The sequence below is a fragment of the Tachyglossus aculeatus genome, chromosome 7, assembly GCF_015852505.1.
Source record: "Tachyglossus aculeatus isolate mTacAcu1 chromosome 7, mTacAcu1.pri, whole genome shotgun sequence".
NCBI classification, from domain to species: domain Eukaryota; kingdom Metazoa; phylum Chordata; class Mammalia; order Monotremata; family Tachyglossidae; genus Tachyglossus; species Tachyglossus aculeatus.
Window position 1 is genome coordinate 25,904,797 of NC_052072.1, and position 14,181 is coordinate 25,918,977.

Here is a 14,181-nt window from a genome sequence, read left to right on the forward strand (position 1 = left end):
CTTTGTTTCATTGCAGAGTCCTTTGGGCAGAACTACCCAGAGGTAAGTTTACACAATTTACTTGGTTTCGGTAAGATGGTGACTGAGTCGGGGAAAGCAATTCATGGTTTTTACAGCTGTTGCCGTCTGATGTCAACTGGCGGAGGTGTGTAGTGTGTTGATGTTGACACTTTGGCTGTGGTTGGAAATCTAATTGCTCATGGGAATGGGGGTGGGAAAGGGAGAAGGAAAACGGTGTTGGCGTGAACTTCACCCGACTCACGTGCCTGGCCGTTTAAAAATCAAAAAGAGGGGCCGAACCAAGGAGGGAGCCGGAGGTGGGAGCTTGAATTCCTGCCAGCTGCAGGGTGGCCTAGTGGGTAGAGCACAGGACTGGGAGTCAGGAGGACCTGGGTTCTAATCCCGTTTCTCCCACTTGTCTGCTGTGTGATCTTGGGCAAGTCATTTGACTTCTCTGTGCCTCCGTTCCCTCAACTACAAAATGGGGATTAAGAATAGGAGTCCTGTGTTGGACAGGGACTATGTCCAACCCGATTATCTTGTATCTACCCCAGTGCTTAGTACAGGGCCTGGCACAGAGTAAATGCTGAACAAATACCACAATTATTATTATCGCTTAGTGTGTACAGCACAGGCCTGGGAGTTAGAAGGGCCTGGGTTCTAATCCCGGCTCCTCCATGTGGCTGCTGGGTGACACCTTGGGCAAGTCACTTTACTTCTCTGGGCCTCAGTTACCTCATCTGTAAAGTGGGGATTAAGAGTGTGAGTGGGACAGGGACTGTGTCCAACCTGATTAGCTTGTATCTACCCCAGCGCACAGAACAGTGCGTGGCACTTAGGAAGCACTTAACAAGTATCACGATGATGATTACTGTGATTGTTGTTGTTATTATGATGACGGCTCTCGACCTGTCTGTGCTTCGGTTCCTTTTTTGCTTCCAGGAGGCCGATGGGACCCTGGACTGTATCAGCATGGCCCTGACCTGCACGTTCAACAGGTGGGGCACCTTGCTCGCGGTTGGCTGCAACGATGGCCGCATTGTCATCTGGGACTTCTTGACGAGGGGGATAGCGAAAATCATCAGCGCACACATCCACCCCGTCTGTTCTCTGTGGTAAGGAATCTCTCCTTTGGTCCTTTGACTAGTTATTCAGAACGACTATCCTGGAATGATTTCAAATCCCCATCGTGGATCTCGGCACCGAAGCATCCTGATTCTCCAGAGGGTCTTGAGTCTGTTGCAGTTTCGTTTTAGAGAAGCAGCGTGGCCTAGTGGGTACAGCATGGGCCCAGGAGTCAGAAGGACCTGGCTTCTAATCTCAGCTCCGTCACTTGTCTGCTCTGTGAATTTGGGCGAGGCACTTCCCTTCTCTGGGCCTCAGTTACGTCATCTGTAAAATGGGGATCAAGACTGTGAGCCCTATGTGGGACAGGGATTGTATCCAACCCAATTACCTTGTTTCTACCCCAGCGATTAGTAAACCCTTAATGCCACCATTATTGTTTTTTGGAAATGAGATTTCTGGTAATAATGGCACTTATTGAACACCCTCTGGGAGCAGCACACTGTACTAAGCACCAGGGAAGCACGAAGTGAGCCTCACATTCCCTGCTGTTATGGATCTGTTGGAAGAGAGCAATGTAAAAGTGTAGAAAGAACAGAATCAAAATCAGTCATTGAATGTGCAGTTGATAAGGCGCCAATCGATAAATGGCGAGGGTGGGAGTACAGAAGTACCCTAGTGCTAGAGGCAGCTCACGGGTTTCGGGGATTTAGGATGCTGGGAATGAATCAGGGAAGGCATGTTGGAGGAGATGGGCTTTCAGGAGGGCTTTGGACATGGGTGGTGGGGAAACAGCATGAGCAAGGAGATGGGGGAAGTCGAGAGCGAGGTACAGTTAGAAGATTGGTCTGAGAGGAACAGAGAAAGCCAGGTGGGGTGGGGTGTGCGAAGAGATTAGGTAAGGAAGGTGGGGTGAGTTAGTGGAGAGCCCTCAAGCCAGTCACTGAGCACTTAACCGTGTGCCGAGCACTGCACTAAGCCCATTGCCAGAAGTTTGTTGTTGTTGTCTTATGCTGTCGGGTCGGGTCCGACCCATAGCGACGCCATGGACACATCTCTCCCAGAACACCCCACCTCCATCTGCAATTGTTCTGGCAGTAGATCCATAGAGTTTTCTTGGTAAAAATACAGAAGTGGTTTTACCATTTCCGCCTTCCACGCAGTAAATGGGCCTCTTCCCTCGATTCTGTCCCATGCCACTGCTGCCCAGCACAGGGGAGTTTTGACTTGTAGCAGATTTCCTTCCACTCACTAGCCACTGCCCAAGCCAGGAATGGAATGGGTAGGCCTCTGATTAACTCTCCCAACTGTAGTCGAGACTGTTAGAGTACTGAAAATTCTCCAGGTGCGACCCTGGGAGGTGGCCAGAAGTTTGCCTACCCTTGTTTTGTGGCAGGTGGCAATCTCCTTCCATTTCTCAGGATTGTTTAGAGCCTGCCCTTTTAGCTCACTCGGGTTTTTCCCATCCTCACTTTTTGAGCTCACTGATTGCTTTGGAGATGTTGTGTGTCAGCTGCTTTTTCTCTTCCTGGGAAGCGAGCTGGGCTTGGGTAGTCCTCCTTGTGTGTTGGATTTTTGTATTGGTATTTGTGCAGGCACTGTTCTAGTCACTGGGGTAGGTTCAGGTTGGACACAGTCCTTGTCCACGGGACTCCCAGTCTTAATTCGCATCTTACAGATGAGGGAACGGAGGCACAGAGAAGTGAAGTGACTTCCCCGAGGTCACACAGCAGACGAGCGGCAGAGCCGGGATTAGAATCCAAGTCCTTCCTACTCCCAGGCCCGTGCTCTATCCACTAGGCCATAGTTGTGGGGCCTTCCTTAGGGTCCGTGCCAGGACCAGGTGAGTCCACTGTTTCTCTGCGTGCTGCCATGCTGGACGTTAGTGGTCCTGGGCGCAAACAGCCAACTACCTGGCCAAGAGGAAATATTGCAGTCAGGCCACCTCCCGGGCGGTTCCAGGGCCACCTCAGTGCTGGAAGGCCCAAACCACTCACTCCTGGAAGTGTCGGAACTTCTGCTTTTCAACTTCCTCTTCCCTTCCCTTGAGCCAGAATGAAAATCCAGCCTCACGAGCTGGCCCCCAGCCAGGCAGTGGGAAACAGAATCAATCAGTGGTATGTATTGAACGCTCACTATGTGCAGAGCACTGCACTAAGCGCTTGGGAGAGTACAGTACAACAGAATTAGCAGACGTGTTCCTTGCCCGTAGCGAGCAAGCAGAGAAGCAGAGAAGCAGCATGGCTCAGTGGAAAGAGCCTGGGCTTTGGAGTCAGAGGTCGTGGGTTCGAATCCCGGCTCCACCACCAGTCTGCTGTGTGACCTTGGGCAAGTCATTTAACTTCTCTGAGCCTCAGTTCCCTCATCTGTAAAAATGGGGATTAAGACTGTGAGCCCCACATAGGACAACTTGATCACATTGTATCCCCCCCAGCGCTTAGAACAGTGCTTTGCACATAGTAAGCGCTTAACAAATGCCATCATCATCATCAACGAGCTTATGGGAGCCCTGCCTGAAAGCCTGCTGTAGCTCCTTCCAGTGGCCCTGGCTTCCGCTGGGCACCTCCTCATCCTATATTTGTATATATATATAGGCATATATAGGTATTTGTTCAGCGCTCACTCTGTGCAAGGCACTGTTCTGAGCAGTGGGGTAGATTACAGAGGTGTAGTGGATAGAGCACGGGTCATGGGTTCTTATCCCAGATCTGCCACTTGTCTGCTATGTGACCTTGGGCAAGTCACTTCACTTCTTTGGGCCTCAGTTACCTCATCTGTAAAGTGGGGATTGAGACTTTGAGCCCCCTGTGGGACAGGGACTGTGTCCAACCCGATTTACTTGTGTCCACCCCAGCGCTTAGCTCAGTGCCTGGCAAAAAGTAAATTCCTACCAAATACCACAATTACTATTATTATTCAGGTTGAATACAGTCCCTGTCCCACATGGGGCTCACGTTTTTAATCTCCATTTTACAGATGAGGTAACTGAGGCACAGAGAAGTGAAGTGACTTACCCAAGGTCACGTAGCCGGCAGTGTATTTATCTTCCTATATAAATGTCCCTGTCACCTCTCAGGGTCACTCCTGGAAAGTTTCCAGTACTCTACCAGTCTCGGCTACGTGAGGGAGAGCCAAGCAGAGGCATACCCATTCCGTTTGTAGCCTGGCCAGTGGTTAGTGAGTGGAAGGCAATCTGCTACAAGTCAAAATAATAATAATAATAATAATAATGGCATTTATTAAGCGCTTACTATGTGCAAAGCACTGTTCTAAGTGTTGGGGAGGTTACAAGGTGATTAGGTCATCCCACGGGGGCTCACAGTCTTCATCCCCATTTTACAGATGAGGTAACTGAGGCCCAGAGAAGTGAAGTGACTTGCCCAAAGTCACACAGCTGACAATTGGTGGAGCTGGGATTTGAACCCTTGACCTCTGACTCCAAAGCCCGGGCTCTTTCCACTGGGCCACGGTGCTTCTCCTCCCCTGTGCAGGGCAGCAGCAGCATGGGAAAGAGGCAGAGGTGGAGACTCAAATTTACTGCACGGAAGGAGGCGATTGGTAAACCACTTCCGTATTTTTACCAAGAAAACTCTATGGATACACTACCAGAATGATTGCAGATGGAGAGCGGGGCGTTCTGGAAGAGATGTGTGCGGGGTGTCGCTATGGGTCGGAAACGTCCCAATGGCACAAGGCAAGACATATCTGTCCGTGAGCCTTTCTGTTATCCGTTCCTTTAATTGCTTAGCCTGGGAGTCAGAAGGACCTGGGTTCTAATCCTGACTCTTCCACTTATCTGCTCTGTGACCTTGGTCACGTGGGCAAGCAGCGTGGCTCAGTGGAAAACAGCACAGGCTTTGGAGTCAGAGGTCATGGGTTCAAGGCCCGGCTCCGCCAACTATCAGCTGTGTGACTTTGGGCAAGTCACTTCACTTCTCTGTACCTCAGTTACCTCATCTGTAAAATGGGGATGAAAACTGTGAGCCCCCCGTGGGTCAACTTGTAACCTCCCCAGCGCTTAGAACAGTGCTTTGCACATAGTAAGCACTTAATAAATACCATCATTATTATTATTATTCTCTGGGCCTCAGTTTCCACATCTGTTAAATGGGGATTAAGACTGTGAGTCCCATGTGGGACAGGAACTGTGTGCAACCCAATTTGCTTATATCCACCCCAGTGCTTAGTGTACAGTGCCTGGCACATACTAAATACCACAGTTGTTGTTATTATTCAGCCCTTTATGTACACTCGTCTCTCTTCTTAGATTGTAAGCCCCTCTGGGGCAGGAACCACATCCTTTAATTCCCTTGTATGTATCCACAGCTTCTCAGGTGTTTTGCATGTTCACTGAATACCGTCCTCCAGGAAGTTCATGGGTTTGTCGGAGCTTAGAATGAGCAGCTTGTGTGGCCCCAATGGTCAAGAGGTCGATCAGTAAATCGCTTAATAAATACGGTTGAACGAACGAATGAATAAACGCCTGGCCCCCTTTTCTGTCTCTGTAGCTGGAGCCGAGACGGTCACAAGCTTGTCAGCGCCTCAACTGACAATATCGTGTCCCAGTGGGACGTCTTGTCGGGAGACTGCGATCAGCGCTTTCGGTTCCCCTCACCCATCCTGAAAGTCCAGTATCATCCCCGAGACCAGTACGTATGACCCGATGGCCTCTTTAGTAGGTGGGCTGGGGGGCGACAGCATTTCCTCCATGGGGATCCACTTAGTAAGAATAAACACGTTTCTGCTCCCATTTGGGCTGCTTAAAGGCTGGAAGAACGTCTGTCCAAGAGGAACCAATGGTGTTCCCTGTGATGTGCCACAGGCGTAGTTGCAAAAGTGGGCGCGAGACATTTTGAAGGCTTTTGGGAAATGGTTACGTCGGAGTTCGAGGAAACTTCCAGTCGGTCTTAAAAAATGTAGAATTTAGATTCCACGTGACTCGGGGCCTTTGTTGAGAAGTTATGGATGTCGGGGAAATAGCAGCTTTTAGTTCCTAGAGTACCACCTGACGGACCGTCTCAATTCCCGTTTTCTGCCGACAGGAACAAGGTGTTGGTCTGTCCCATGAAATCAGCCCCTGTGATGTTAACGCTGTCCGATTCCAAGCACGTGGTCCTCCCTGTGGACGATGACTCCGACCTAAACGTGGTGGCATCGTTTGACAGGCGAGGAGAATACATCTACACCGGCAACGCCAAGGGGAAGGTGAGCCGGCAGGCAGCTCTCCCTCCCTCCACCCCCCCGTACCATTCAAGCCTGTGGGATTGAAACACCTGACCGTTTCCCAGATTGATTAGCCTTCAGAAGTCCTGTTAAACCCTGGAATTTGCTTTTGGGCCTCCTACACTTCCATCAGCTCCATCCCTGTGAATTCTTTCCCAACCTCACCTCCCTAAGCCAAAAAGCACAAGGGTCTGCTTGGGGAAAACAATTCAGAGCTCCCCACTGACCCTTACTCTCATGAAAGCCACCCAAAAAGACATTTGGAAGAAGGTGGAAGAGCATCGGTTGCCGATTGCCTTTACTACCAAAACTTATTTTTAAGACTCAGGAAAGTGCCAGCCTGAAGGCTGAGCAGACCACAAGCCCTTTCATCTTAACGACCTGGGATGGACAGAATAATGCTCCCTCGTTATTCTTCTCCCTCCCATCAGTGTATTCAAACTCTCACTACCTTTTTATCTGCGAATTACTTGATGCTGATAAATTAGGTTGCTGATTCATTCCGGGACATGAGGTGGATCCTTCTTCTGGGATTCGGGATCATGTTTTCAGTGAGGGGGAAATCGTGCATTCATTCATTCAATTGTATTTGTTGAGCGCTTACTGTGTGCAGAGCACTGTCCTAAGCACTTGGGAAGTACAAATCGGCAACATATAGAGAGTCCCTACCCAACAACGAGCTCACAGTCTAGAAGGGGGAGACAGACAACAAAATATGAAGGGAAATATCTTGTGCATCGGATCCTAAAGATGGCAATATTTGGGTATTAATCCTGAGGCAAACCATAGCCCAGTGCAGCATTACTTGCTTTGCGATAACTGAATCAATTCGACTGGGTATCGGAAGGGATATTGGTTCTTTAGATTGTGGTAGATTACCACTAATCCTTCTCTGTGGGGATAGGAATCAGATCTGATTGTAGGTCAGAATGATAAAAATGGTTGATACTTTCTCCTTTTTTTACATTTCTAGATCTTGGTCCTAAAAACAGATACTCAAGATCTCGTTGCCTCCTTCAGAGTGACAACAGGAACCAGCAACACCACAGCCATAAAGTCAATAGAGTTTGCTCGGAAGGGAAGGTGAGTGAGTGGAAATGTGGTCAAGCAAACTAGCCAAATTCTACAAGTCAGCCAAACATGTGGATATGTCTTATGCTGAGCCGAAACATTGTTAAATATGGCTTCAGAATTTTTTTTCCTTGCCCAAGTTCACAGTTGGGTATCTGGGTTATAATAATAATAATAATGATGATGGCATTTATTAAGCACTTACTATGTGCAAAGCACTGTTGTAAGCGCTGGGGAGGTTACAAGGTGATCAGGTTGTCCCACGGGGGGCTCACAGTCTTAATCCCCATTTTACAGATGAGGTAACTGAGGTACTGAGAAGTGAAGTGACTTGCCCAAAGTCACACAGCTGACAATTGGCGGAGCCAGGATTTGAACCCATGACCTCTGACTCCAAAGCCCGTGCTCTTTCCACGGAGCCACTCTGCTTCTCACTACCATGTGGCAGCTGAAGTGTGCCAAGCACTGAGCTAGAACTAGTCTCCAGAATCCACATGCCGCCCTGGGTGGTCGGGTTGAGGAGGAAGTTTCTTGAGACAGATCACAAGCACCTTCTAATCTGTGTTGTGCTTTTTACCCACCTCAGTTGCTTTTTAATAAACACAGCCGACAGAATAATCAGGGTGTATGATGGAAGAGAAATTTTAACCTGTGGACGAGATGGAGAGCCGGAGCCTATGCAGAAGCTGCAGGATTTAGTCAACAGGTACACGGGCTTACAATAACAATAATAATATTAGGGGTTTAAGGCCATGCTAGGCACTCGGGTAGGTACAAGGTAATCAGATCAGACAGTCCCTGTCCCACGTGAGGCTTGTTGTCTAAGAGGGAGGGAGAAAGAACAGATATTAAATCCCCATTTGACAGATGAGGAAACTGAGGCCCAGAGAAGTGAAGTGACTTACCCACGTGCCCTCACAGTAGGCAAATGATGGCACCAAGATTAGAGTCCAGGCCCCCGGAATCTCAGGCCCGTGCTCTTTCCAGAGAAGCCCTTGTGTGACGGAGATTTGGGATGCAGAAGCAGCATCTTTCTCTTCTTTTAGATGGTGCAGAAGCCTAGAAGTGGGATGTGCTGGGGAAATGCTCTCTCGTTGGGTCCCGAGCTCACACACCCTTGAGACCAGTCCTCCTCGGCAAGGCTTTTGCCCCTTCCCTGGGTAGAGAGAGAAGGCGGGACCTTCCCGGGCACGGCTTAGCCGTTTCCTCACGGGGCTACTTTGGCTTTCAGGACCCCGTGGAAGAAGTGCTGCTTCTCTGGGGACGGAGAGTACATAGTGGCAGGCTCGGCCCGGCAGCACGCCCTGTACATCTGGGAGAAGAGCATCGGCAACCTGGTGAAGATCCTCCACGGGACCAGAGGAGAGCTCTTGTTGGACGTGGCGGTCAGTGGGGCGGCCACCGCGGCCTCTCGGCTCGGCTCCCGGGCTGAAAAAAATCCACCCGGGACCGTCTAGAAATAAACTTACGGCCCTTTTTCTCTTTCAACAATTTCAGTGGCATCCCGTCCGACCTATCATAGCATCCATTTCCAGTGGAGTGGTCTCTATTTGGGCTCAGAATCAAGTGGTAAGCAGTCTTCCCAGATTGTTGGGTGGGAAATCTAGGTTCTGGGGCCTCTCATCAGCAGGGGCTGTGCGCAAGTTTGGTGATGTCTATCGGCCTCGTTCCCCGCTTAACACTGAACCCAGGGCTAGAGGCAACCCATCCATTTTTCACTCTGCTTTCAATCCGTCAGTCAGTGATGCTGGTATTTGTTAAGCGCTTAGGTATTTCTTGAGTGCTTACTATGTGCACAGCACTGTGCTAAGCGCTCGGGAGAGTGCAACAGAATCAGTAGTCACATTCCCTGCCCATAAACAAGTTTACAGTATTCATTTTACCTCATTTTTTGGCTAGTCTGGTGGTTAGGGCCGCATCTTGAAGTCGATGAGCCTTTTTTGTTGTGATTAATTGAAAGGACTCACTTCCCATTTCACATCTGTGTTATTCTATGAAATATCCATTTTTTAAATATGTAAAATGTGGCGAGAGTGGGCGTGACTCAAGACAAGCTTGTACTTCAAAATATTTGTAGTAATGAGGAAGGAAATTGCTGAAAGCTCTGGTGAGAAACATGGTAGTTGATGCAAGCATCATTAAAGGGAGAGGTTTTTGGTTCCCTTCGCACCAACACCCCTTCTTATCAGCCAAAGTCTGGGTTGCTGAGAAATTACTTCTAAGCTGACAGCTATACATATGAAATTCATCTGAAGCAAGTAGATCAGGAAATCCAGTTGTCAAGGTGCTGTACATTGGTCAAATGTTCTTTATGTTCGTGGTGCAGGAAAACTGGAGTGCCTTTGCACCAGACTTTAAAGAGCTGGATGAAAATGTGGAATACGAAGAGAGGGAATCAGAGTTCGATATCGAAGACGAAGATAAGAGCGAGCCAGAACAGACAGGTAACGCTTTTCAATCAAGGATGGTGTCTTACAGAGGATAATAGAAACAGCTCTCAATAAACAATTGTTTGTCGGATGTGAAATTCGCATTCAGAGCTGGGATTAGTAATCAACCAATGATACGGATAAGCGCTTAGTACAGTGCTCTGTGCACAATAAGTACTCAATAAATACAGTTGAATGGATGAATACGGATAAAGGAATCCAAGATGGCTAGGTTTATGTAAAGTAGCACACTGTAAAATACCTTGAATTTGTGTGGTACATTTATTTTTCTAAAGCATGTTCCCCTCAGCTGTCATCACATTGAATCCTCACATGGAGAAGGAGGAATTTTTATGCCCGTTTTGCAGATGAAGAAACGGAGGTCCCCAGATGTTGTCACCTGTCCAAGGTCCTAGAGTAGGCCAGTTGCAGAAATGAGACTTGACCCTACCTCCTGACTCCTAGACCTTGACTGATCCATCAATCGGTCAGGAGTATTTATTGAGCGCTCACTGCGTAGGGCACTGTTCTAAACCCTTGGGAAGGTACAATACCGTGGAGTTGGTAGACACGAGACCTTCGCGTAAGGAGCTTATGTTCTAGAGGGGGGAGACAGACATTGAAATAAATTACAGAGAAGGGAGATGGCAGGACATAAGTGTCGTGGGGTGGAGGGTGGGATATAAAAGAGCTTAAGGGGTACACAGTCAAGTGCATAGATGCTGTGGAAGGGAAAGGGAGTAGGGAAATAAGGGAAAACCTCTTAGGTTTTGTTTTTTGTTTTTCTTAAGGAAGGCTTTGCAAGTGGGAAGAGTGGATGTTTGCCAGATGAGAAAGGGCAGGGAGGTGCGGGCTAGAGGAATGACGTCAAGCGAGGGGTCAGTGGTGAGATAGACGAGATCAAAGTGTGGCAAGTAAGGGTTGAAGGAGCCAAACATGAAGGCTGGGTTGTACTACGTCAGCGAGGTCAGCTTGGAGGGGGAGAGCTGATGAGTGCCTTAAAACTGAGGCACCCTCTGGCCCCCACTGCATGGCTTCATTTCAAAAATTTCATCTTCCGAGATTTAATATTTCAAGGGAGCGACTTGCCACTCCAGTTGCAGTGGTGACCGCAATCCTTTATTGGGGCGCACCTCCTGTGTTTCCAGGTGGTTTACTGGCAGAAAATACTGACTGCAAATTGCTACTCTTCCTCGGGGCGCCCTCTTAAAAAGTGTTTTGTTTTTTGTTTGGTCTTTAAATTGGTGAAGCAGTAACAAATGTAACACAGGGTTACTAGTCGGCCAGTTGGTGGTGCCAAGACATCAGGAGAGGGGAATCGATAGTGACCAACAGGGTTAAGAAGTTGCAAAGTGCAAAGTAGGAGCTTCAGGTGGCCGGTAGAATTAACCTTATTAATTACTCAGAAGCTACACTGTGGGAAGGAGTCAGGCCCTGGAGGGAAATCTGTCTTGGACTATGCTGCTCATTTGTCTCCCGGATCCGGGCTTCTCGGAGGCCTTCAAGCCGCCCATTGGGTTTCCCCTCCATCTCTGCGTTCCTCTTCTCCTCCCCGGTTTCCAGGTGCGGATGCGGCAGAGGACGAAGAGGTCGACGTCACTAGTGTAGATCCGATAGCCGCTTTCTGTAGCAGGTAAGCTAACCCTGGCTCTTGGCTCCTTTTGAAAGCAGGAGAGCTGGGATGACTTTTCCCGTTCATCTCCCAAAGCCATGGGAAATCAGCCCTGTCAGGGGAGTAATAGGCTGAATCGATTTCAGGATCAGCTTTGGAAATCAGCATCTACAGTATAGAAGTCTGCAGAAATTAAGTTCAGCCCACCAAATTGGCCTTGGTTCCACCAGCCTTCACTAATATCCTGTTCCCTCCCACTTTGAGCCACTCTCATCGCCTGCTCCCAATCCCGTTAAACTTTGAGGACACAGGTTTTGGTCGACAGAAAGTGCAGCATCCCCCAAGCACCAATTCCCAAGAGAGTCAGAAGAGAAAATAGTAAAATAATAATAATAATAATAATGGTTAAGTGTTAAAACACTTTACTGGGTAGATCTTAGAAATCAGGATGGACAGTCTGTCCCTCACCAGATTCACTGTTCAGAATGTAGGGAGACCAGGTACTTTACCATGTACATATTTACTGTTCTATTTATTTTATTAATGATGTGCATTTAGCTTTAATTCTATTTGTTCTGACGACTTGACACCTGTCCACATGTTTTGTTCTGTTGTCTGTCTCCCCTTTCTAGACTGTGAGCCCAATGTTGGGTAGGGACCGTCTCCATATGTTGCCAACTTGTACTTCCCAAGCATGTAATACAGTGCTCTGCACACAGTAAGCGTTCAATAAATACGATTGAGTGAATAAATGAATGTTTCACATGGATGACGAAACCAAGGCACAGAGAGGATAAATCAGTTAATGGCATTTATTGAGCACTTACTGATTAACTTAGAACAGTGCTTGGCACAGAGTAAGCGCTTAACAAGTACCACCATTATCATTGTTATTACTACTGTGTGCAGAACACTCTACTAAACACTTGGGAGAGTACAGTATTACAGTTGGTAGACATGTTCCCTGCCCACAAGTCGCTTATAGTCTAGGGGAAATGACCAGCTTCAGATGATGCAGCAGGCCAAGGGTGGAGCTGGGAATAAGACCCAGGTTTCCTGACTTTGTTTCATGCTCTTGAGAAGCAGCATGTTGTAGTGGCTAGAGCACGGGCTCAAGAGTCAGAAGATCGTGGGCTCTAATCCTGGGTCTGCCACTTGTCTGCTGTGTGACCTTGGGCAAGTCACTTCCCTTCTCTGTGCCTCAGTTACCTTATCTGTAAAATGAGAATTAAGACTGTGAGTCCCACGTGGGACAGGGATTGTGCCCAACCCAATTTGCTTGTATCCACCCCAGCGCTTAGTCGAGTGACTTGGACATAGTAAGCGCTTAACAAATACCATTATTATTATTATTATCCTCTTCCCAATGTAGTCTACTGCTCATTTTCATCTCACTGCCTGATTTGTTTTAGGGCCCCGGGAGGTAGGCCAGTGGTTATGTTGGTGGCAGGCAGGTTTCACTCCCAAAGTGAAGGACGACAAGTCTGTGCTGTCTTTCATTTCACAGTGACGAGGAGCTGGAGGATTCTAAGGCTTTGTTGTACCTACCCATCGCTCCTGAGGTGGAAGACCCGGAGGAAAATCCCTACGGGCCCCCACCCGACGCAGTGCAGACAGCCCTGATGGAAGAGGGGGTCTGCTCGGAGAAGAAGAGGCAGTCTTCAGTGGATGGACCCCAGCCACCAAAGAAGAAACCCAAAACAACCAACATAGAGCTGCAAGGAGTCCCTAACGACGGTGGGTTTCCGTTCCCCTCGCTGACCCCCGAGGGGTGGGTGGTTCCTCAGCTTCCTCTGGCTTGGCCTGTCGGTTGTCTTTCTATTCTCCGAGTCTCTGACCTGATCACTTTTCCTCCTCGTGAATTGGAGCCCAGAGCTTGCCACACAGGTAGCTGTCTCCAAGCTGGGCCAGCCATCCATCGGCTATACCTCTAGTCTTGTTTCAGAAAATTCCAGCTGGGTTGTTTGGGCGCGAGTGATTGTGGGTTGCTCCGTTCCTGCCATGTGGCAAGAAACTAATCTAGTCACGCCATGGGGCAAATCGCTCCCATGGCTTCTGGCCTAGCGAAAAGATCCTGGGCCTGGGAGTGAGAGGACCTCAGTTTTTTGGGCCTGGGAGTGAGAGGACCTCAGTTTTTTGTTGTTGTTGGTTTTGATGGTATTTGTTAAGCGCTTACTATGTGCCAGGCACTGTACTAAATTCTGGGATAGGTACAGGCTTATCAGGTTGGAAACAGTCCCTGTCCCACATGGGGCTTTCAATCTTAATCCCTGTTTTACAGATGAGGTAACTGAAGCACAGAGAAGTGAAGTGACTTGCCCAAGGTCACACAGCAGACAAGTGCAGAACTGAAGAACTCAGGTCCTTCCAACTTCCAGGCCTGAGCTCTAACCACTAGCCCACGTTGCTTCTCGGCTCTCGCCCCGGCTCCGCCACTTACTCCTGTGGGACCTTAGGCAGGCCACTTGGCTTCCTTTTCTGCCAGATGGGGATTCAGTACCTGTTTTTCTCCCCCATTTCCCCCTGCCCCGGGAGCCCCGTGCCTGACCAGATTAATTTGTATCTACCCCAGCGTTTAGAACAGTGCTCGGCACATAGCGCTTAACAAACACCACAGTTATTATTATTAATTCTTGCATGGCAGGAGGGCACTGAAAACCACTTTCTGACTGGAGGGAGGTGGTCTGAGTATTTCCCCTGTGTCTCTTCCAGTTTGCTGCACTTGAGATAGCAGCACGGAATTGCTGGGCTTGGGCGTGGGAGGAGACGGGAATTGAAATG

General features: G+C 48.7%; 1 protein-coding gene and 1 non-coding gene across 4 annotated transcripts in view; both read left to right on the plus strand.

Moving 5' to 3' along the window:
• Positions 1–14,181, plus strand: part of RBBP5 (RB binding protein 5, histone lysine methyltransferase complex subunit) — a 34,575-nt gene that overhangs the window by 9,849 nt on the left and 10,545 nt on the right. For all 3 annotated transcript variants that reach the window (XM_038749737.1, XM_038749738.1, XM_038749739.1), the window contains exons 2-12: positions 17–42; positions 943–1,115; positions 5,574–5,714; positions 6,108–6,270; positions 7,262–7,371; positions 7,946–8,065; positions 8,591–8,744; positions 8,857–8,928; positions 9,686–9,803; positions 11,352–11,421; positions 12,908–13,137. In XM_038749737.1, the coding sequence (XP_038605665.1) occupies positions 17–42; positions 943–1,115; positions 5,574–5,714; positions 6,108–6,270; positions 7,262–7,371; positions 7,946–8,065; positions 8,591–8,744; positions 8,857–8,928; positions 9,686–9,803; positions 11,352–11,421; positions 12,908–13,137 (1,377 nt within the window). The remainder of the gene's footprint in view (positions 1–16; positions 43–942; positions 1,116–5,573; positions 5,715–6,107; positions 6,271–7,261; positions 7,372–7,945; positions 8,066–8,590; positions 8,745–8,856; positions 8,929–9,685; positions 9,804–11,351; positions 11,422–12,907; positions 13,138–14,181) is intronic.
• Positions 4,132–4,269, plus strand: LOC119931200. Its single transcript, XR_005452056.1, has one exon. It is a non-coding gene; the product is annotated as a small nucleolar RNA SNORA7 (small nucleolar RNA).